The following is a 25,559-nucleotide window of genomic DNA, read 5'->3' as shown; positions in this document are numbered from 1 at the left end:
GTTGGCAAGTTGAACCCAGGTCCTGATCCTGTAAAATCTCTATTTCATGTTTTGTTTATATTCCTGGAGAATGTCCACTTAAATCCATCTAGGTTACTGGTTTACCCACTGCAGGTATTAGTTTTGTCAAAATTCAGAGTTTCTTGTCCTCTGCCCCCCTCCTCCCACCCCCGCCCCATTTAAACTGCGGGCACATGCAGTTTGAGTGTTGCTAAAACACTGCATGAGTGTGACTATAAAGAGGGAGCAAGACAGAGAAAGAAGCTTTTGTTATGGGGGGTAGCTTCATTATCATGAGAACAACGAGGCTGCTGAGATACCAATACTGGCGTCACACGACCTGAGTGAGTGTTTACAGTGGGAAAACTCTGCTATGTAAGTGATATGAAACCCAAGTCTGACGAGGTAAGTTTAATTCCAGTTAAACTATTGTGATAGTGTCTCAACTACAGCCTCATAAGTGGGATGTTACCAACATAACATCAGCATGTACATTACTGTAATGTCCGAATTCAGGGCATGCTTCCAAACATTGTTTACTTGCCCGTTTCATGCTGTTTGTTGATGTAGGCAGTTCAAGAGAAAGGTAAGAAAGACGTGGATCTGAATCTAACTTTTAAATGAGTTTGACTCGGTCTGCGACTTAAAGAAAGAGTAAATGAGTGTGAAACAAATTAAAACGTATACTTGTGCTATAAATTGATTTTGTTTTTATTTCTAACCAAAGCCGAATGTACAGGTAGAAATATACCAGGTAATATATTGTGTAACTTGAGGTAGGGTTTATTCATCGTGCTGGTGAGTGGAATTCTCTCACTCTCTACAACTGAATATGGGGATGCCCTGAAACTGAAGTCCATATTCATGCAGAGAATCCAGTCCGTATGTTTATTTTTTCTTTCTAGTCCTTTAACTATTGGGTGTCATATTTCTCACCACTTCACAGTTTCACACATCAGTCCATGAGTCGATCGTAAACTCATCCATTGACCGTCCGTCCGTCCGTCCGTGGTCCACTCGAGTTTTATTATTGACGTAAATGTAACCGCGGCAATAGTCTCAGGCGAACGGTTCACGGATCTAGATCATGTTTTAACCGAGACCACGGAGCCGATCTCGTCACCATCCCGCCACTACATTTCGATTCTTAGTCCGAGAAATATTTCCTGGCACATGTTATACATGGTGATCCCAAGCCTTGCTCCTGTATCGGCACTCTACGGTGTATAACTGTACACTATCATCCCTACAGCAACCCAAACCTAAACCCTTTTCTCCCATGTTCCCGCTCTGGTTCATTAAGGTGTCCGCTCTTGTTTTTATTTCCAATCGGACCATAGAGGGTTAAGCCTGGGGCCACGAAACCAGGAAAAATGCTTCAAGTTTGGGAGCGGGGGGTGTGGTGGCTGCTCATTACTTGGTCTTGATCCCCCTGAATGCGTTGAAAGATGTGTGTTCTGTACATTGTCATTGAATATTTTTAAAGGCTTATTGCTATCTGTACATTTAATTTGACCAAGGTGTCATGTCCCAATCCTTTATTTCGTGCATTCTATATTTAGCCGATATTGTGTTTTTATGGTCTTTAGTTCCCATCCTGCAAGTGCCCTCTCTTGCTTGTTATTGGTCTCCCGCCTGTATCTGTCATTACTCTCTTCCACATATTTCCCTGTTTCTTTGGCACTATGCTCGCAAGTCTAAGTGCGGGGTTTGAACCCATATCTTTCAAACCCAGCAATAATCTTGTTCTTAGCGCATTCACATCTCTGGTGCACTTCGAGGTGCTTCAAATGCAATTTACAGGCTGACATTTTACAATTTCGTTGTACATGGTTCATGTTACAATGACAATAAAGAAACTATTCTATTCTATTCAATTCATTAGTTTGATGTAAAGTGAATGGACCTGTGTCTGTAGCGATCTGTTGATTATGGTGCACCCACATCATAAGATTGTTAAGGGTTTGGACACGCTAGAGGCAGGAAACATGTTCCCGATGTTGTGGGAGTCCAGAACCAGGGGCCACAGTTTAATAATAAGGGGTAAGGCATTTAGAACGGAGACGAGGAAACACTTTTTCTCGCAGAGAGTGGCGAGTCTGTGGAATTCTCTGCCTCAGAGGGCGGTGGAGGCAGGTTCTCTGGATACTTTCAAGAGAGAGCTAGATATGGCTCTTAAAAATAGCGGAGTCAGGGGATATGGGAAGAAGGCAGGAACGGGGTACTGATTGGGGATGATCAGCCATGATCACATTGAATGGCGGTGCTGGCTCGAAGGGCCAAACTCCTGCACCTATTGTCTATTGTCACACACTGGAATCTAATGCCTGAAGAACGACTTTGATGTAACGATCCTGTTCTGTTTTAAAGAGGTGTTCTATTCCTCATTTTGGCGCATTATCTTACACGTCTTGTACTATGGTTATTTTAAGAGTTTAAAAAAAAAGAACACTTTAAGATCGCTTGTTAACTGGAATGGCTACTCCATTTAAAAAAAATGTTAAGAGATCCTTAACTTATACCAGGTGCAAGTCTTTTGTTTTTAAGTTTATTATTGTCATGTGTACCGAGGTAAAATGAAAAGCGTTGCTGTGCCTGCTATCCAAGCAGATCAGATATATTATACAATTAGGAAAAACCTAAGTACAATAGGTAGAGTAAAGGGGAAGATACAACGCGCAGAATATAGATCTCAGCATTGTAGCGCCCAAGTTCATCATTTACTGAGGCACATTCAGATTTGATCAGTAAGTGACATTGGATATGGTTCTGCGCAGGTTTTTTAACTGCAACTTACAGGATGGGAGGAATAACGAACGCACCAGCTATAATTGAATCAAATGGACACATTGTCCGTTCATTTCAGGTGGAGTGCTCCATCCCTGGTTTTAGTTTGAACCAGCAGCGTTGATGTGTAGAGGTCTCAGGTAACGGAGAAATTCCTCAGCATCGAAGAGTCCACAAACTTTCACACTCCCGCCCCTCTTGAACTCCACCCCCTCAACGCAAATACAGACGCTTTCATGGAGACACAAGGGAGTGTAGATGCTGGAATCTTGTGCAAAATACTGACTGCTGGATGGACACAGTTGGCCAGGCAGCATCTGTGGTGGGAAATGGACAAATGATACTCTGCGAATCTACCCCTCTTTACCTGGATTCACCTATCACTTGGCTGCTCCGGACCGGTCCACCCCTCCCCTCATCCTTTTCTACTACTGTAGTTATCTCCACTCTACTCCAGTCTTGAACGAGATTCTTCTTAACCCGCAAAGCCTTCTGTCCATTTCCCTCCACATATGTATATGGACCCAATAGTTTGTTTTTGTGTTGTAAGTTTTAGCTGCAGGCTGCAAAAAAATAGTTTAGTGCAAGTCCAATTGGAGTTAAGGGCACGGAACTGCGAGTTTGGTTACATTCCATGCGTGTAAAACTGCTGTATGTTACAGAAAATCAAAACTCTGTGAGGGTAGAAATCTCCTAAATATAAACAGCAATGCTTGCAACACTCAGCAGGTCGGGCAGCATCGGCTGAAAGAGACACTGGTGGAAGGCTCTTCGCCTGATCCCGAAATATGTTGTACCGTAACAGAGTAGGGCAAAGTTAGCAGGGATGTCTGTAGCGCGTCTGACATGGGATATGGTTGTCCATCCTCGGTAGAGGCGTGAACAAACCGATCAAAACTGCTTCCCTCTGAAATTTCCCTCAGGATAGCAGGCACTCATTCCACACACAGTTTTACCCAGTGAACCAAATGATTAGAGACCTTGGGGGCAAAATGTTTTCTCTCTCTGTGTTATAGTGGAATTACTGTTGATGTTTTTGTTGTTAAACTTCAGTGCACTGCCACAACTCTTGCTTTAAGGATTCTGACTCCGTAATGACATTTATTACTTTTGAAGATGGACAACTTATATCAGATTCTGTCAGGTTTTTCTTTTGTCAAAGTGTTATATTGTCTCCGTGTCCTAGGATTGAGACTCTTTCCTTTAAATGTTCCATTCCCATCATGTTTCCTTGAGACAATTTAATATATCATGCCATTAAAACCCCATGTACTGTACAACTTACAATTACTATTTTAGTTAAGAAGGAACTACAGATGTTGGAAAAATCGAAGGTAGACAAAAATGCTGGAGAAACTCAGAGGGTGAGGCAGCATCTATGGAGCGATGGAATAGGTGACGTTTCGGGTGAGCAAGGGTCTCGACACAGTCTTAGAATAAAGGGGAGGTCATTTAAGGCTGAGGTGAGAAAAAACTTTTTCACCCAGAGAGTTGTGAATTTATGGAATTCCCTGCCACAGAGGGCAGTGGAGGCCAAATCACTGGATGGATTTAAGAGAGAGTTAGATAGAGCTCTAGAGCTAGTGGAGTCAAGGGATATGGGGAGAAGGCAGGCACGGGTTATTGATAGGGGACGATCAGCCATGATCACAATGAATGGCGGTGCTGGCTCGAAGGGCCAAATGGCCTCCTCCTGCTCCTATTTTCTATGTTTCTATGACACAAAACGTCACCTATTCCTTCGCTCCATAGATGCTGCCTCAGCCGCTAAGTTTCTCCAGCATTTTTGTTTACTATTTTGGTTATAATTCAGTTACTTTATTCACTGCATGTTGTGGTCATGGTGTTGGTTGTCACGATGACCCCATGAATAGTTGGGAGTGTGTGCCTTCCTCAGGCTTAACCCTTGTGGTCATGTTTCTGAGCTCAGCCATGGAGAATGCAAGGCAGCATAACTCGCTGGGAGCCGATATTCATTCCAAACCTCAGAAATAAATCATCCACAGGTTTGAGCTTTAAATGACTGCAGTAGCGCACAAGTTCCTGGAATTAATTTCAGGTTCACAGTGATAGGAGCAGAATTAGGCCATTCGGCCATCGTCTACTCCGCCATTCAATCACGGCTGATCTATCTTTCGCTCTTAACCCCATTCTCCTGCCTTCTCCCCATAACTTCTGACACCCATACTAATTACCCTCCAGGCCTTTCAGTTTGTTGATTATCCTTCCATATGACAGAATCAACCCTGAAGTCCTAATACCCAATTTACATTGTCCATATCCTGTACAGAATCTTCTAACATCACTCACAATAAATACACTGAATTTTTCAGATGAAGGTTCTCATACAATGTTGCTGTGTAGAGGATTAGACCTAGCGGCAATAACAGACTAATGATATATTTCCAGATGAGGGTGATGTATGGCTTGATGGGGAATCTGCAGGAGCAGTGTTCTCATGAGCGGGAAGGAACTGCAGATGCTGGTTTACACTGAAAATAGACACGGAGTAACTCAGCGGGTCAGGTAGCATCTCTTCAGAAAAGGAATAGGTGACCTTTCGGGTCGAGACCCTTCTTCAGACTAAGGTTCTCATGTTACTGCTGCTCTTGTGCTTCCTAGTGGTGAGATTGTGAGTTTGGGAATTGCAAGCAGAGCAGTGTAGGTGTATAAATATAATGCATTTTGTGCCGTTGGTGGAGAGGATACATTTTGAGACATTACACACTGCAGCTACGGTGTGTTGGTGAAGGAAGGAATGAATGTTGATGGGGATGAATTAAGCAGAAGGCTTTATCCTGATGCCATGCTTCTTCAGGTTTCTCTGAGCATTTCACACTCCTGACTTGTACCTTGCAGATAGAGAGTCATAGTGATAGTGTGGAAACAGGCCATTCGGCCCAACTCGCCCACACCGGCCAACATGTCCCATCTATACTAGTCCCAACTGCCCACGTTTGGTCCATATCCCTCCAAACCTGTCCTATCCATGTACCTGTCTAACTCTTTCTTAAATGTTGGGATAGTTCCTGCCTCAACTACCTCCTCTGGCAGCTTGTTCCGTACCCTGACTACCCTTTGCATGAAAAATTTACCCCTCAGATTCCTATTAAATATTTCCCCCCTCACCTTAAACCTATGACCTCTGGTCCTCGATTCACCTACTCTAAACAAGTGACTCTGTGCATCTACCCGATCTATTCCTCTCATGATTTTATACACCTCTATAAGATCACCCCTCACCCTCCTGCGCACCAAGGAATACAGTCCCAACGTACTCAACCTCTCCCTATAGCTCAGACCTTCGAGTCCTGGCAACTACCTCATAAATCCTATCTGTACCTTTTCCAGCTTGACAACATCTTTCCTATAACATGGTGTCCAGTTTCCTCTCACACAAACTGAACACACAGATGGCGGAGAGATTAGATTAGTTTACTGTCATTTACACCAGGATGCAATGAATTTCCTTGTTCACTATAACAGCAATAAATACAATGGCAGATGCAAAAATGGCTCATGACTATCCACATAATGCTAAAGAATATCAAAGTACAATTGAGATGTCAGGAGGTGCGTTAATAGACACCGATTTGTCCTTTTATTTATTTTGTAACAGTGTTCATTCTCCCAAGTGCATCCTTATCCCCCACCTTTAAAATTCCCTTCTCCAACCTTCTCCCACAGATAATGATTGATAATGGGATGCGGTTGATGAAGTACCACCATTGTCTAACGACTCTCTAATGCTGTCAGCATTGGTGGGAATATAAAGATTGCAGCAAGATTAGTTATGGAATCGTTTAACCACAAAACATTCACAATCAATAATTACTGTTATCATTAAGTAACTCCAACCTGAAAAGCTCACTAATGAAGTGCATTCAAACTAAATGCAAATGAGATATTAACTTCTTGGTGCTGCTTTAGTTTCTCACACTACCTGGATATTTATTATGTTGATATTCTACATTATATGGCCTGTGGAATGGAACTTGTTCAACGCCATTTAATTTAGAAACATTCTGCTATAAAATTAGAGTTCAAAATGTTTACATTGATTTTGAGCATGTTCCCATTAGATAACAGCTGTATTACAGTTATACAAGACACTGGTGAGATTGCATGTGGAGTATTGTGTTCAGTTTTGGTCAACCTGCTATTAAGCTGGAAAATGTGCAGAGAAGATTTACAAAGATGTTGCCAGGACTCGAGGGCCTGAGCTATTGGGAGAGGTTGGGCAAGGTAAGACTGTATTCCTTGGAGCACAGGAGAATGAGTGAAGATCTTATAGACGTGTATAAGATCATGAGTGGAATAGATAGGGTAAATGCACACTTTTACCCAGTATATGAGAATCAAGAACTAGTGGATATAGGTTTAAGATAAATGGAGAAAGATTTGGTAGGAACCTAAGAGGCAATTTTTTCACACAGCGAATGGTGTGTATATGGAATGGGCTGCCACAGGAGGTAGTTGAGGCAGGTACTATAACAACATTTTAAAAGACATTTGGACAGGTACATGGATAGGAAAAGTTTAAATGCATATGGGCCAAATGCAGGCAGGTGGGACTAGTGCAGATGAGACTTCTCGGTCGGCATAGGCAAGTTGGCCGAAGGGTTTGTGTGCGTGCCATATGTCTCTGACTTTATAACAGATATTCTAATCACCATCTCTTCGAATATAAGAACACTAACTAACAAGCAGTTCTTTGTAACATTGTGCCAGATGCTAGTCAGCTGCACACTTTAGTGAAATAAAAACACTTTTTTAATGGAATAAGCCTACGATAAAGTGATCAATTCAATTTCAGAACAATGTGGCATTCCTAAAAAGGGTATAGAAAAGATTTAGCGGAATAGTTATAACGATGGGGATCTAGGTTAGACTGGAGTAGCTGGATTGTTCTCCTTGGACCAAATGTTTGAGAGATGATATAATTGATTTGTACATGATCATAACCAGTATACACAAAGAGAAGCTGTACATGAAGCTGAGAAGCCGTCGCAACAACATAGAGCCCAATGCTCTTAAGACAGTGGAATTGGTTGTAGACTTTAGGAGAGCTCCCCCTCCCCTCACCCCACTCACCATCAACAACACCACAGTCACATCTGTGGAGTCTTTTAAGTTCCTGTGAACCATCATCTCCAAGGACCTTAAGTGGGGGGCTACCATCGACTCCACAGTCAAAAAGGCACAACAGAGGATGTACTTCCTGCAGCAGCTGTGGAAACACAATCTGCCACAGGCAATGATGGTCCAATTCTACACGGCCATTGTAGAGTCTGTTCTCACCTTCTCCATCATGGTCTGGTTTGGCTCAGCCACCAAGCACAACACCTGGAGGCTGCAGCGAATCGTCCGATCAGCAGAGAAGGTTATTGGCTGCAACCTTCCCTCCATTGATGAACTGTACACTGCAAGGGCCAGGAAGCGAGCGGGCAAGATCATCTCTGACCCCTCTCACCCTGGCCACAAACTCTTTGAATCACTTCCCTATGGAAGGCGACTCCGGACTGTCAAAGCTGCCACAGCCAGACATAAAAACAGTTTTTATCCACGAGTAGTTGCTCTACTCAACAGCCAAAAATCTGTAGCCTCCCTTTGATCTGGTATTTTGTTGGTTCACATGCTTGATCAATGGTGTTTTATCATTAATGTTTTATTATTATTAATGTTTAGTTACCTTGTTTTCTGAGTCATTCGTAACTGTCACTGTATGTCATGTTGTTACTTGTGGAAGGAGCACCAGGGCAAATTCCTTGTATGTGAATACTTGGCCAATAAACTTACTTACTTACTTACTTACTTAGTAGAAGGTTCAAATACAATATTTCTTGAGCCCATGCATAGAGCAGTCAGGCAACGTAGGAAATGTAAGGCAAATAGATAACTAGGGCATTTGGCCGAGGCAATTGTGAAATGGGGGAGCATTTAAAATTCTTCCCAAAACAGAATAATAGTCATACAGCTCGTAAAAATAGTCCCTTCGACGCAACTTGTCCTTGCTGATCAAGTTGCGCCATTCAAGCTCGTTCCATTTACCCGCAGCTAGCCCATATCATTTTAAACATTTCATGTCCATGTACCTGTCCAAATGTCTTGTAAATGTTGAACTGGGGAAAGGTCTACAATCCCAGTTGTAACTTCAGACCAAAATGCTGGAGTAACTCGGTGGGACAGGCAGCATCCCTGGAGAGAAGGAATGGGTGATGTTTCAGAAATGCTGCCTGCCCCGCTGAGTTACTCCAGCAATTTGTGTCTATCTTCGGTTTAAACCAGCATCTGCAGCTCCTTCTTACACATAACGTACTTGATTTTTTCATTGGGTCATAAACTAATTGAACTTGGATGTCCATCACTTGCTCCCAATTTCCATTTTACATAAACAAATAGATCTTTTAGTTTGTCCAGTAGAGCAGATCAATTAGCATTTACACACATTATTTTATGGACATCTGTCTCTACACCTTTGAAGCTCAACTGAAGGCTTGCAGTAGTGTTTATGGACATCTTTAATGTCTCCGTTCTGAGGTAGCCACCTGCTTCAAGAAGACCACTGGAGTTCCACAAATTAACTACCGTCTAACTAAAGAAGTTCCTCCTCACCTCCTTTCTAAAAGAGCGCCCTTTAATTCTGAGGCTATGACCTCTGGTCCTAGACTCTCCCACCAGTGGAAACATCCTTTCCACATCTACTCAATCTATGCCTTCCATTATTCTGTAAGTTTCAATGAGGTCCCCCCTCAACCTTCTAAACTCCAGCCAGTAGAGGCCTAGTGCTGTCAAGCGCTCAAATCCCGTCTTCCAAGCAACCTTGATACACTACATTTCACCGACTGGCACAACTGATGTAATCGCCCTAGCCCTACGCTCATCCCTGGAACACCTGGATAAGAGAGACATCTATGTCAGACCTCCATTCATAGACTACAGCTCTGCTTTCAATACCATTATCCCATCCAAGCTCATCTCCAAACTCATGGAGGCAGCATTCTTCACTGCAACTGTTCAAGTTCAAGTTCAAGTGAGTTTATTGTCATGTGTCCCTGTATAGGACAATGAAATTCTTGCTTTGCTTAAGCACACAGAAAATAGTAGGCATTTACTACAAAACAGATAAATGTGTCCATATACCATGATATAAATATATACACACATGAATAAATAAACTGGTAAAGTGCAAATAACAGAAAGTGGTTATTAATAATCAGAGTTTTGTCCGAGCCAGGTTTAATAGCCTGATGGCTGAGGGGAAGTAGCTATTCCTGAACCTGGTTGTTGCAGTCTTCAGGCTCCTGTACCTTCTACCTGAAGGTAGCAGGGAGATGAGTGTGTGGCCAGGATGGTGTGGGTCTTTGATGATACTGCCAGCCTTTTTGAGGCAGCGACTGCGATAAATCCCCTCGATGGAAGGGAGGTCAGAGCCGATGATGGACTGGGCAGTGTTTACTACTTTTTGTAGTCTTTTCCTCTCCAGGGCACTCAAATTGCCGAACCAAGCCACGACGCAACCGGTCAGTATGCTCTCGACTGTGCACCTGTAGAAGTTAGAGAGAGTCTTCCTTGACAATCCGACTCTCCGTAATCTTCTCAGGAAGTAGAGGTGCTGATGAGCTTTTTTGATAATTGCGTTAGTGTTCTCGGACCAGGAAAGATCTTCATAGATGTGCACGCCCAGGAATTTGAAGTTCTTGACCCTTTCAACCATCGACCCGTTGATATAAATGGGGCTGTGGGTCCCCCTCCTACTCCTTCCAAAGTCCACAATCAGTTCCTTGGTTTTGCTGGTGTTGAGAACCAGGTTATTGCGCTGGCACCATATGGACAGTTGCTCGATCTCTCTTCTGTATTCTGACTCATCCCCATCAGTGATACGCCCCACAATAGTGGTGTCGTCAGCGAACTTGATGATGGAGTTCGCACTGTGGTTCGCTACGCAGTCATGGGTATAGAGTGAGTACTGCAGGGGGCTGAGCACGCAGCCTTGAGGTGCTCCCGTGCTGATTGTTATCGAGGCTGACACATTTCCACCAATACGAACAGACTGTGGTCTGTGGATGAGGAAGTCGAGGATCCAGTTGCAGAGGGATGCGCAGAGACCCAGTTCTGCGAGTTTGGTAACCAGTTTGGAGGGGATGATTGTGTTAAATGCCGAGCTGTAATCAATGAATAACAGCCTGACATATGAGTTTTTGTTGTCCAAGTGGTCCAGTGCGGAGTGGAGGGCCAGCGAGATCGCATCCACCGTTGATCTGTTGTGGCGGTACGCGAACTGCAGTGGGTCCTTAACTTCCTGATCAACAGATCACAATCAGTGAGGATAGGTAACAAATAATCCTCTACGATAACCCTCAACACTAGTGTTCTGGAAGAATGCATTCTCAGCCCTCTTCTTTACTCATTATACACCTACGACTGTGCAACCAAATACAAATCCAACTCAATTTACAAATTTGCAGACGTCACCATAGTGGGCTGGATATCAAATAATGATGAGGGAGTACAGGAAGGAGATTGAGAACATTGGTGTCAAGACAACCACCTTTCTCTCAATGTCAGCAAGACAGAGGAGATAGTGATCGACTTCAGGAAGTGAAGCCGTACTCATCCCCGGTATATATCAATGGCACCAAAGTAGACCTGGTTGAAAGCTTCAAGTTCCTAGGAGTAAATATCTCCACCAACTTGTCTTGGACTAGCCATATCAAAGCAATGGCCAAGAAAGCACACCAACACTACTACTTCCTTGGAAGGCTTAGGATGTTTGTCATGTCCCCAACAACTCTCACCAACTTCTACAGATGCACTGGAGAAAGCATTTTATCAGGATGTATCACATCATGGTTTGGGAACTGCTCCATCTAAGAGTGCATGAAATTGCAGCGAATTGTGGATGCAGCCACAATCCAACCTCCTTTCCATTGACTCCATCCACACTTCACACTGCCTCAGCAAGGCCATCAGCATAATCACTCCCTCTTCTCTCCTCTCCTAGCAGGCAAGTACAGAAATGTTAAAACACATACCTCCAAATTCAGGGACAGTTTCTTCCCAGCTGCTGTCAGGCAACTGACCATCGCTAACTAGAGAGTGGTCCTGTGCTCCATCTACCATTGGAAACCCCCAGACTATTTTTAATCAGACTTTACTGGACTTTATCTTGCTCTAAGCATTATTCCCTTTATCCTGTATCTGTAAACTATGGACGGCAAAACTATAACACACAACAAGGCAGCTTTCCACTCTACACTGGTACACGTGACAATAAACAAAACTAAACTAAACTAGCTACAGTTCTATCTCACACAAAGGACGGGAAAGGCTAATCATGTCAGCTCATTTCTGCTCTCTGATATTTTTTTATTGAATTTGGTTCTGCTATTTGATTTGTGTTTATTGCAAGGGAATATGCATAAGAGATATTGTCTCCCGCCTGGTTGACTAATATAGTCTAGCCACAGTGAAATGCTAATTCTATGCATGTTCTCTGTGCAGTATTGTATTTCCTTCTCTCCAAAATTTGGCCATTTAAACCTTATTCTGCCATGGGTTTTAGATTTTGTTGCATTCAAAGTTATTTTCTACCATGTAGAAACAAAGAATTGCAGATGCTGGTTAATACACACAAGGACTGAAGAAAGGTCTCGACCTGATACCCTGCCTGTCCGTGTTGTTAAAAGTTACTGCCTTTTCTACTGAGTTACTCCAGCACTTGGTGTCTTTTTTCTACTTGGTACCATGTTTTGGTCTTGAGCCTTCAGAGCTCAGAATTGCAATTTATGAGTACGGTTAGTTTTGTTTCAGTTCTCTCACCTTCTTTTGTCTAAATCCTGTGATATGTTTGTGACCCACCAAGTCATAGTCTAGCCTGGATTAGTGTGATCTATGTTTATTTGATGTTGCACCACTTCGCAACCCTGTAGATCCACATTATCCTGGGTGCTCATTATATTAGTTTTCAGCCGGTCAGCCTCATTTATTTAAATTATCTTGTAAAATTGCCTTTGTTTAACGTATATGTGCAGTTGTGTTCTGCTGTGCCCGTTGACTCCATGTCTCTGTCCTTTACAACTGCACTACATTTTGTTCTGATCTTGCAGCTGAAATCAAGCTCTTTTTAATGGTTATGATTGTGATTGAAATGTTCTGCATATCTATTCCCTCTTTGTTTTAGAATTGGTCCTATTGATAAGCCCCTACTGGTGTGACTCTGGCCTGGACATTTGAGATATGTTCTGAATCATGATTGCTTGGCCAATTTTCATCTACCAGTTTGAAATGTTCATATATGTTTTTTATTTCCATATTCATGTTAAATCCTGATCACGTATGTGATTTGGTCACCATAACATTGACTGACAGACTGATGTCTGCTGGTTAGGAAGTGCAGGAATCATTTGCAGATGGAGGCCCCCAACCCAAGGCCCAGAAGCCTATGTATGAGCTTATTTGGTGTTACGGTAGAGTTTAATTTTTAGATAAATTAGAGATACAGTGCGGAAACAGGCCCTTCAATCCACCGAGTCCGCTCCGACCAGCAGTCTCCGTACACCAACACTATCCTACACACACTAGGACAATTTGCAATTTACCAAAGTCAACTAACCTACAAACCTGCATGTCTTTGGAGTGTGGAAGGAAACCGGAGTACCCGGAGAAAACCTATGCAGGTCAGGAGGGGAACGTACAAACTCCGGACCGACAGCACCCATAGTTAGAATCAAACCCGGGTCGTTAGCACTGTAAAGCAGCAACTCTACCTTCATGCCACCGTACTGCCCTTGGGTGTTGAAGGCTTAGTTGTTGTCAATGAATAACATCCTGATATAAGTAACCTTATTGTCCTGACATAAGTATTCTTATTGTCAAGGCAATCCAGATCTGAGTCATGGCTCTGATTCTCCATAGACCTATTCTTTCTGTAGGCAAGTTGCAAAGGGTCTAGAATGTCTGGAACCCTAACATCGGGATTTTAGTACACGAAACCCAACATCTGGTCACCAGAGGTGACAGGATCTGTCTAATACTAAGCTGAAGATGATTTAAAGGGTCTGAAGATGTTACCTTACACCCAGATGTAGTGATATCTGCCAAGATTCAAAAGACCAGTTAAGATTCATCATGGCTGACTTATTTGCAATGGAAGCCATCTTGAAAGGGAAAGTCAGAGATGGCAACTTCTATGCTTCTAAAGAGTCAGCACAGAAAAGGTATGGTTCAAATGGGGATCAGCAGTGAGAGTTGTAATGTGAAACAGCATGTATGTATGAGAGGGCAAAAAGATGCGAAACATTAAAGAAGTATTAATTTATTCATATTTATAATTGGTGTTACGATATTGGGAATACCTTGCTTGATTGCAATTGCTGCAGTGCTCTGTGGGATTTATTACTCTGAGTTATATGTTTAGAAATGGTGAAATAGCTAAATCAATAGTTAGTCATAGTCATGAAGCATGGAAACGGGTCCTTCGGCCCAACATGCCCACACTGACCAGCATGTCCCACCTGACTGTGTATGGCCCATATATCTCTAAACCTATGCTACCCATCTACCTGTCCAAATGTTTCTTAAACATTGTGATAATACCTGCCTCAGCTACAGTACCTCCTCCAGCAGCGCATTCCATATTCCCACCACTCTGTGTGTAAAAAAAGTTACTTAACCCTATGTCCTCTGGTTCTTTATTTATAAATATCCAGTCACAATTTTACATTTTACTATTGATGTTAAGAATTTGTTACTCTTCTTGAAAAAGGGAATGCAGTGACTTACCAGGTGTAAAGACATTGTAAGAACCATGTGTGCCATGTGGAAAGACTTCCGACACACTATTTTTTCAACCCTTGCTAATAGCTGATTGATGCTCATCATAATAAAGGATCTTTGATTAGAAAACTTTATTCCTTGCCTATTGAACAGTGATTGTAGAAAAACCCCAACAAATTGACCACGATTCATCAATATTTCCTATCTCCTTTCTCAAACACGTTGTTAAATTGGGTACATTTGAGGAGAATTGTTCAAATATTCATCAGGACCTCCTACTGTCATCTCTCTTTTAAAAGCCAGTGTTTCCTCCCACACTTGTTTCAATCCCTTTTCTATTTTTTTGCCTTAGCCTGTCTCCACGACTCTATCCCCTATTTTAGTAGTAATTCTATGAATTTCTGTTCCCCAGTGCTTTCATCCTAATTCAGACAGATCGGCCGCTCTGTCTTATCTCCCAGCTCTGTGCTTCGTTCTAGTCCCGCTGATTGTTCATTTATCATCTAAAATATAATTTACTGGTTGGGACGTTGAGAATTTGCTGTCCATATTTACAGCCAGTACAGTAGGAAGCCTTTCATCCACACGTGGTATTTTATACCTGTTGTCTTGAATATTAGCATATTCCCTCTGGTGTTCCCAAAGATGACTGCAACACCAATTGTCCTGCTATCCGTTGACCCTTCCTTTGTGCTTAACTCTGTATTTCTTTTCTCTCAACTTCTTTGTTGTGTTAAACTAAGATTCTTCACTCCCTATTGTTGTAACGACCTAAACCCTTTGGTAACATTCCTGCCATTGTTTAACTGAATGTGTACCCTTGGTATATTCGGATTTCCTAATCCGCCACATTACCAACTGGACCATGTTACCTTTTTTCTTGCGATAGTCCAGATCCAGATTTCAATTCATCCCCAGGTTTTCAATCTGCCAACTGTTATTGCAACACAGCAGCTACAACTAGTATTTATTTACTTGCTCCCTTTAACACAGTAAAATGACACGGGCATTCCTCGGAAGTGTAATGAAATACATTTTGACATGCAGCCACATATGGACAGGTGAATAAAAAAAACATGCCTTGTCAAAGAAAACGATTTTATGGAGAGATTTAGGGAATTCTGGAGTTTATGGGTTCGATACTTATGACAAATAGCCAATGTTTACACAATACAAATCAGGGCTGTGCAAGGGGCCAGAATCGAAGGAGAGTGGGACTGATTGAATGGAGGAGATTAAAAGGGTGGGAGGAGGTGAGGTCATGAAGCAATTTGCAAGTGGGGGGGGTGAGAATTTTAAAAATCGAGGCACCAAGACCAATGAAAGTTCACATCAGTGTGTGAATGTGACTTGCAGTAAGGTCAAAAACACAAGCCACAAGTTAAAGGATCATTCCAGTGACATCGTATCATGGATATTTTTTTCTTTGCCACAATTATAGTGTTTTGTTTCTACGAGCCGATACCGTGTACAGCCCATTTTAAAATAAAACTCTAAAAAAAATGTGAATTTTAAAAATTAAAAAGAATTGTAAGTGCATTATTTTAATAATGTTTAACATGTTGATTTTATACTTTTTAGTTATTAGTTTATTAAATTAATTGAATGGTCACAAAATCAAAACAGACAACAGGGTTTATTGATGGTGGGGGGGGGGGGGGGGGGGGTGGAAATGTTGATAAACGCATCTTAATTTTTAATTGATATGCTTACTGGCATCTTTTTGTCTAAAAAAAACCCACTTCCTCTTCTTCCTGCGTTTGAGGCAGCAGAAGAATAGGTGCAGGAGTAGGCCATTCGGCCCTTCGAGCCTTCTCCTGTGTATGGCACATGGGGGTGATGGTAAATAGGAGAGACACAAAAAGCTGGAGTAACTCAGCGGGACAGGGCAGCAACTCTGGAGAGAAGAAATGGGTGACGTTTCGGGTCGAGACCCTTCTTCAGACTGGTTAGGATAAGGGGAACGAGAGATATAGACGGTGATGTGGAAAGATAAAGACCAATGAATAAAAGATCTGCAAAAAAGTAACGAAGATAAAGGAAACAGGCCATTGTTAGCTGTTTGTAGGCTGAAAACGAGAAGCTGGTGTGACTGGGGGGGGGGGGGGGGGGAGGGATAGAGAGAGAGGGAATGTCGGGGCCACCTGAAGTGAGAGAAATCAAAGCTTGTCTCCAAAATGACCAGGGGTGTGGACGGTAAGGCACGTTTGAGTCGGACGCTGAGAGTTTAATAGTGCCAACGATTCAGTGCCACTGAATGCAGACCAGATAGAGGTGAAACTAAAAGGGAAATGAGGAAAGCAAACAGGAGCCATGAGAACATGCAGGCAAGTCAAACCAATAAAAACCCTAAGGTGCTCTCCAAGTACAGATAGACAAAGAGGATGACAAATGGGCCTGTCCCACTTAGGCGACTGTAGGAGACCGTGCGGTTGCCACATGTTCGCGGGTGGTTGCCGGGTGGTTGCCGGGGAGTCGCCTTCATGGTCGTGAGGGGTTCCCGCATTCTGGGAACTAGTCGCGGCCTCATCTTGGTCACCGTGAAGTTTTCAACATGTTGAAAAATTTAGTGGCGACTAGAATGAAGCCGCCATGGAGAGTAGCGAGAATTCTCGTGCCGTATGTGGGTTGCCAGGAGGACGAAGGTTCTCGTAGGTTGTAGCCGGTGCTGACCAGTGAATTTCATTGGCTCATTGGGAAAAAAACGTAAGCAGTAGTTCTCAGAACCAAGGAAAACTGACCGGTAATGTTAAATGTTAGCCGAGCTTCACAGCCGTGAATCTCTGGCTTCTTAAAAGTTGTCTCCACTCCTTCTCCCCCCCTCTCCCCCCCTCTCCCCCTTCTCCCCCCCTCTCCCCCTTCTCCCCCCCTCTCCCCCTTCCACTCTGACAGTCGCCGTTCCAGTTACCGGTTTTTCAGGCGACAGGCCCATAAGGGAAGAGAAAGAACATAAGGAATAAAAGCAGTACCAGGCTATTCAATTCCTTGTTCCTGCTAAGACATTCATTAACTTCTATAAGTTTAAAGGAGATGTGCAAGGCAGGTTTTTTTTTACATGGAGTGGTGGGGACCTGGAATGTGCTGCCAGGGGAGGTGGTGGAAGAAGATACGATAAGGGCATTTAAGGGACTTTCAGTTAGGCACAAGAAGGGGGCGCTGTCCTGTGCACGGCTGCCCAGCCAGCAGCTGTCTGTCCCTTCATCTTTTATTTTTTATTTTAGTTAGTTAAGTGTTTTGTTTGGAGGCCTAGACTTTTTTTATGTGGGGGGTGGGGGGGGGGGGGGGGGAGGAGGGGGGAAACTACCTTTCAGGGTCCCTACCTGGTCGGAGAGGCAGCTTTTCTCCGGGCTGCAGCTTCGACCCGTCCTCGCGACCTACCAGCGGGCCTGGAGCGGCGTTTCCTGTCAGGGACTGCCCAGAACCTTGGACTGCCCAGAACCTGGAGCGCTATCGCGGAGCGGGCGATGCCTTGCCTGGGTCGCCGCGCTGGAACTCCGGTGAGCTGAGACCGCCGGGTAAAACATCGCGGAGCTGCGGGACTGTGGAGCGACCAGCTGCGGGCGGCGGCGCCGAACTTAACATCGGGAGCCTGGGATCTCTAGATGAGATCGGCAGTTGTGGAGCTCCAACCGGCGCGGCCTTGTTGGCTTCGGAAGCCGCGGCCTCCAGTGCGGAAGCGGCCGTTCCAGGGTTCCCAGGCCGCTGAGAGGACTCTCCTGACGCCGGAGCAACATCACCCGGCGAGAACGGCCTGGAACATCGGGCCTCCGTAGAGGCAACTGTGGAGGCCTCAATGGGCCCGACTATGGGTGAACTGGGGTTGGGGACTGGACTTTGTGCCTTCCCTCATGGTGGGAGCCATTGTGGGGGGATGTTCTATGTGTTTAAGACTCTCATTGGTGTTATGTCTGTATTCTTTTTTTGTGTGCTGCAAAATGGTAAAACGCATTTCACTTCACTACACCTGGGTGTATGTGAATGTGACTAATAAAATACCTTTGATACCTTTGACATGGATATGCAGCAAATGGAAGAATATGGTTCACTTACAGGCTGAGGAGGTTAGTTTAACTTGACATCATCCATCGACACGGGCATATTATGCTGCAGGGCCAGTTCCTGTGCTGTACTGTTTTTTGTTCTTGAGATGATGGATAATAGTTCACCTCAGCCTTACTTTACTGCATCGACTCCATACTCCTTGTTTCCCTTAATATCCGTCAATGCGTTCACCTCTGGCCCGTATAGAAACATAGAAACATAGAAAATAGGTGCAGGAGTGGAGGCCATTCGGCCCTTCGAGCCTGCACCGCCATTCAATATGATCATGGCTGATCATCCAACTCAGTATACATTCAACAACTGAGTATATTCCAGGCAAATTCGGCAACAATCCCAGGTTAGTTTAGTTTAGAGATACAACATGGAAACAGGCCCTTCAGCCCACTAGGTACAATTTACAATCTTTACTGAAGCCAATTAACCTACAAACCTGTACGTCTTTGGAATGTGGGAGGAAACCGGAGCACCCGGAGAAAACCCAGGTGGTCAAGGGGGGAACATACAAATTCCCTACTGACAGCACCCGTAGTCAGGATTGAACTTGGCTCTCAACCCTCTGGGCCTGTAAGGAAGCAACTCTCCTGCTGCGTCACCCTGTCGACCTATGATCCTAGTGATTCCCTAAGATTAGCCACCCAATGGATGAAGATCTTTCCTCTTCCTGTGTCATGACTGGCCACCCCCTTATTTTAAGACTGTGACCCCAGTTGTAGAGCTCAGCCTGTGGAGATATTCCACTCCATATCGAGCTTCTTGTCATACATGGCAAACCTCTTGTTTAAAGCCCACTTCTAGACCTGGGCCAGGTGATGCATCCACTCCTGGCCGACTGCTGAGCTCCTTAAGAAATTTGTGTGTTTCAATGACATAATCACGGAATAATAAATGTCAAGAGATTATAGGCCAAGTCTACTCAGTCTCTCCTTATTTGACAAACACGGCAGCCCAGGGGTCAGCTGGGTGAAATCTCTTCCTGGCAGGTATTTTCCTCCTTTTGTGTGAGAACAGTCCTGAATGCGGCATCCCAGGGCTTTGTGTAATTAGAACAAGATGTCTCTGCTCTGCTACTCCAATTGTCTTGCAATAAAGACCAACACACGGTGTTTATCTTTCAAATTGCTTGCTGAGACTTTATATTGACTTTCAGTAATATGTGTACAAGAACACCCAGGGTCCCGTTGATCACTGACGCCTTGCAATCTCTCAACAGCTCAAAGTACTCTGGCTTGCTCATGTTTTTCTTCCAGTTAATTATGGTTAAAGTTAATCTTAAAGTTCATTATGATGCATTTTATTTCATATTATATTTAATCTGCCGGTGCTTGCCCAATCATTTGGCCTGTCAGTATCCCACTGAAGCCTCCACATACACCTCGTGCCCCACACTGCCACCTAGCTTCGCATTATTCAGAAATATGAAGACGTTACACTTCAATAAATTGTGAGCAGATTGGGCTGAGCCCTGCTGCTTTTGGCCCATTAACCAATCCTTAATTCAATGCTATAGCAACTCGGCTTGACCTACGGATGTTGAGCAGCATTTTCTGCTTGTTTTTAGTTTCAGGTTTCCAACACCTGCAGTCTTTTGATTTTTCTTATTTAATTCCAGTAAATTCCCCCCATGTAACATGCCCCTCTAATTTGTGTTAATCATTTCTTGTATGTCATCTTTCTTTGTATTTGAGTTTGACTTGACTGTATTTGTGTGTGGTATTATCTGATATGATTGGATAGCATGCAAAACAAAGCTTTTCATATTACCGTAGTACACGTGACAAATAGCAACGTAAGCTTCAGAAATTCCAAATATACTACAGCAACTGTTTTTCACACGTGTATTTTGTAAGCTATAACCTCAAAAGATTCCAACAGATTTGATAATTATGTTTTTCCTTCTCATATATTTGAATGGCTTTGCCCAATTTTATTTATTAATCTCCTGAATGTCCAGTTGCACTTCTTCAAGAATAGATTCCACCAATTTTCATGCTTCTCATCAATAATTCCATGTTTTCTCTCTCCTTCCTTTAAACAGTGGGATTGCATTTGCAGCTTTTTAAACAGTGAAAAGTGTTCCAGAAAAGGTTGGATTTTGGTAGAGACAAATCTATCAATGTTTATGGTACAATTGGACAGGTACATGGATAGGACAGGTTTAGATGGTTATAGGTCAAGCATGGGCAGGTGGGACTCGTGTAGATGGGACATGTTGGTCGGCGTGGGCAAGTTGGGCTGAATGGCTGAATGGCCTGTTTCTATGCTGTATCACTCTAATGCATCTGCTTTCTGCCACGTTTGAAAACTTATTAGGTTACATTTTCAGCCCCTGCGGTGCAGGCTCGAAGGGCCGAATGGCCTACTCCTTCACCTATTTTCTATTTTCTATATGCAGTCAGAGTTGTGGATAAATTTCTTATGGGATATTTCACAGATGATGAGGGCAATACCAATGTTGTAGTTAAGGGGAAAGAGTGTGAAATAATGGATGGGATAAACATAGCAAGAGAAGTATTTGTGGATAAATGACCAAACTTGGATTAAATATATCCCAAGCATTTGGGGGAAGAAAAATTACAGAATAAATTATTCCACCCCTGACCATCATTTTTTCGATCTAGGAGTGGTTCTAGAAGTTTAGAGTACTGCCAACATTGTGGCATAATTTTAAAAAGGGGAGGAGGAGGTTAAACAAGTAATCACAGTCCAGTTAGTTTAACCAGAGGTGGCAAATTATTGAAAATCTTTCTGAGGATAGTATAAAGCTTCATTTAGAAAGGCAGAGATGAATAGAGGACATGCATGGATTTGTTATAAGGTGGACATGTCCAACTGGAATGAGGCAGTGACAAGAAGCTTTAAGGATAGTGTGTTTGAAATGAACAAGATATTTAACTGGGTTTTTAACAAGATATTTGACTGGGTTCCACATGGCATGTTGGAATCCAAGAAAATGGCAAATTGGATCTAAAATTACCCACAGTGGCAGGAAACAAAATATGATGGTTAATTGGCAAACGTAACTGTAATGGTGTTATACAGTTTATACAGGGCTCAGTGCTTTGGGCCAATGCTTTTTGATATATTAATGATTTAGACATTAATATGCTCCTTCACTGTAGCTGTAACCTCTTAAAACTATGTTCTGCACTATGGTACTTTTCTCTGAACACTACGTCTGGCCTTGATGGTGTACCTGGGTCCTGTTCTCAAAACCTGCGCTGACCATCTGTCTGGAGTTTGTATGGGTATCTTCAACCTCTCATTACTGAGATCCGAGATCTTACTGATAACCGCTTAAAAAGGCCATCAATAATACATTTATGAATTTGTGCCCAAGAAAAAGAGTAAGGTGACATGCTCTCAAGGACTATTGACCAGTGGCACTAAGGTCAGTGAGGATGAAATGCTTTGAGATATTGGTTATGACACATATCAACTCCTATCTCAACTATAACCTGGACCACTACAATTTGCCAACCATCATAATAAATCAACTGGGGTTGTGATCTTGCAGGCTCTGCACTGGAGCAATTGGACAATAAAAATACACGTCAGGCTGTTGTTCATGGATTACACCATCATCCCTTTCAAACTTGTTACCAAGCTCGGGGAACTGCGTCTCTGCACATCCCTTTGCAACTCGACTTCCTCATCAATCAGTATGAATTGGCAACAACACCTGCTCCTTGATAACCATGAAGATTGAGGAGATTTGGTACGTCAGTCAATACTCTCTTGAACTTCTACAGGTGTGCGCTAGATAGCATATTGACGGGTTGCTTCACAGCCTGGTTTAGCATCTCGAACGCCTAGGAATGAAGGAGATTACAAAAAGTGTTGAACACTGTCCAGCCCATCATGGGTACTGACCTCCCCTCCATCGAAGGGATCTATAGGAGGCACTGCCTCAAAAAGATATCCAGCATCATCAAGGAAATACATCATCCTAGCCGCATTCTCATTTCACTCCTGCCGTTCGAAAGAAGGTAAAAGAATCTGAAAACCATAACCCTCGGGTTCAGGAATAACTTCTTCTCAACAACCACCAGGCTATTGAACACTGGGAATTCCAACTAAACTATGAAATATCAACTGTGTTGCTTGCACTTGGGACTGTTTTTGCATATTATTGTTATTTTTAAATGTATTGAACTATTTTTGTTTGTTTACTATGTTACCTATTTGAGTGCTGTGTTTACAAAGTAAGGATCGAATTGTTCCAATTTGGTTCATATAACAATTAAACACTCTTGACCCTTGTACTTGTGTACACTTCATTGTACTTATATATAGTATGATTTGACTAGATAGCATGCAAACAAAATGTTTCACTGTATCTTGATACATGTGTCAATAATATACTAATGCTGATATGAATACATTTAAGAAATGTATAGAAGCAACTATTGCCCATATAACTGACAGTGCAGAGGGAAGCTCTAGACTGCAGGAGGGTAGAGAAATTCAATCTGGCAACTGTCTCGGGGTATTTTACTGAGCAATGTGCAACAAGGAAGGGAAATCACGATGAGAAGTATCATACTGAGAAGTGTGGAGGAGCAGAGTCACCTCGGAGTGCATATTTCTTTGTAACTTTGTCAGTGCCGGAGGTGGCTGCTATTTGCATACCTTGAGTATGTGAGCAAAGAATTTCACTGTGTCTTGTCACATGTGACAATAAGGTATTCCATTCCATAAATTATTCCTATTCCATTCCATATCCATTTCCCTTAAAGGTGGCATGGACAGACTGAACGTGGGGATAGAGGATGCTTCCCTTTATTAGCCGAGACATTGAATATAAAAAAGTTACACTGCAACTAGTTTAGTCACCACTCAAGTACAGGTCTGGTGCCCAACATTTCAGAAAAGATGTGATTGTATTTGAGTTGGTTGCGAGGGCATTTACCAAGATGAAGTTGGGGTATTTTGGCTTTGAGGAAAGCTTGCTCAGTCTGGGTAATTTTCTTTCGTCCAAAGTAGGCGGAGGAAAGGCTTTATTGATGTGTATAATATCAGGGCTGCCAACATTGGGTGAGAGTTGAGAGTGAGAAATTGCGAGGGAGGGTGTGGGAGGGGGTGTTCCCCCTCCCATAGTAGGCTCTGGAGGTGGCACCCACTCACCCGGACCGCTCCTGGCTCCGGGCCGGGGTTAAAACTCCATGGGGTGTGGACAGAGCGGTCGACAGACATAGAGCCGCGGAGGTGAGGGTGGGAGGTGTGTGCCGTACCTCGGGGGGAAGGGGGAGGGGGGTTGGTGCTGGTAGTTTGATAGCCCTGCTTTAAACCAATCCCCTCTAGTGCTTGAATCACATATCCTGGGAAAAAGACTATACATTCACCTGATATTCCCCTCATGGTTTTTACTCACCTCTAAAACAATTTTTGCTTTATTTTGAACTTTCAGCACCCGCATATATTTGAGCGTGAGAAATTTTGTGATCAGCGTGAGAACATGAGAATTTTGTGAAATGCGTGAGTCTCACACTCAATGCGTGAGAGTTGGAAGTCCTGCTAATAATGCAAACATTTTATGCAAGTTCCAATTGTTTGGACAAAAATCACTTATTACTGCTTCATAACAGTTAAGTTACTTTAAGACCATTTCAGAAATGATGGCACTCAACAAACAATCAACTAACAAATTAAAGCAAACTAAAAAGAAATAACATGTTCCCTTTCCTGACTCAACCTCATAAGTACTTTAACACTGTTAACAGAGCAAAGGGATATTACTCTCAAGAGACAAAATGGGGAAAGTGGGGGCAATTTTGCTTAAATGGTCATTCTAAGCCCATTCAGATCTTCATAGAATCAGAGTTATACAACATGTACGTGGCTGGCCCAATTTGTCCATAATGATCAAGTTGGCATTCTGCGTGCCCAGGGACTGGCTGCCGTTCCCAGATCAGCTCGCGTCCCAGGGACTGGCTGCCGTTCCCAGATCAGCTCGCGTCCCAGAGACTGGCTGCAGTTCTCAGGTCGGCTCCCCTGCCCTGACCCTGCGAAAACTAATTGAAAAAAAACGTGGTTTTTCGGGTTCCGGGCCGGATTCAGCCCGTGTGCCGTAGGTTGCCGAACCCTGTCCTAGATGTTTGGCCTCATTGTGGTCCTCCCCATGTTTTACAACCGATTCACCTGGTTAGTTTTATCTCCGGCTGCTTCATGTTGTCGGCGGCTGCACGTCCAACCAAGAAAGAAGAGAAGAGAAGAGATGCGACTTCACTCACAGCTGCCAACTGACGCGCTTCCCCAGACTGCACAGATCGTTGTGATATGGCGCAAAAAGACAAACTGTGCAGGGACTGAAGACAGCGTGAGAATTCTGTCATCAGCGTGAGAATTGGCTGAAATGCGTGACTCTCACGCTCAAAGCGTGAGAGTTGGCAGCCCTGTCTAAGGCAGGGATGTGACAACAGACGCACAGGGAGACACATACACAAAGGAAGACACACACAGGGAGACAGACACACAGGGAGACAGACACACACACACAGGGAGACACACACACACACACACACACACACACACACACACACACACACACACACACACACACACACACACACACACAGGGAGACACACACACACACACACACACACACACAGGGAGACAGACACACACACACAGGGAGACAGACACACACACACACACACACACACACACACAGACACACACACACAGGGAGACACACACACACGCACACACACACACAGACACACACACACACAGACACACACACACACACACACACACACACACACACACACACACACACACACACACACAGGGAGACACACACACACACACACACAGGGAGACACACACACACACACAGGGAGACACACACACACACACACACACACACACACACACACACACACACACACACACACACACACAGACACACACACACACACACAGGGAGACA

The 25,559-nt window shown here is 43.5% G+C and overlaps 1 protein-coding gene across 1 annotated transcript in view; it reads left to right on the top strand.

The window, feature by feature from the left end:
* The first annotated feature begins 27 nt into the window (after window positions 1-27).
* maml3 (mastermind like transcriptional coactivator 3) overlaps window positions 28-25,559 on the top strand; it is a 517,266-nt gene continuing 491,734 nt past the window's right edge. The window contains exon 1 of the mRNA XM_033048977.1: window positions 28-405. Coding sequence (XP_032904868.1) covers window positions 385-405 — 21 coding nt within the window. The 5' untranslated portion in view covers window positions 28-384. The remainder of the gene's footprint in view (window positions 406-25,559) is intronic.

This window comes from Amblyraja radiata, chromosome 1, assembly GCF_010909765.2.
Source record: "Amblyraja radiata isolate CabotCenter1 chromosome 1, sAmbRad1.1.pri, whole genome shotgun sequence".
NCBI classification, from domain to species: domain Eukaryota; kingdom Metazoa; phylum Chordata; class Chondrichthyes; order Rajiformes; family Rajidae; genus Amblyraja; species Amblyraja radiata.
The sequence above is the reverse complement of the archived record's forward strand: the minus strand, read 5'-3'. Positions and strand labels throughout refer to the sequence as shown.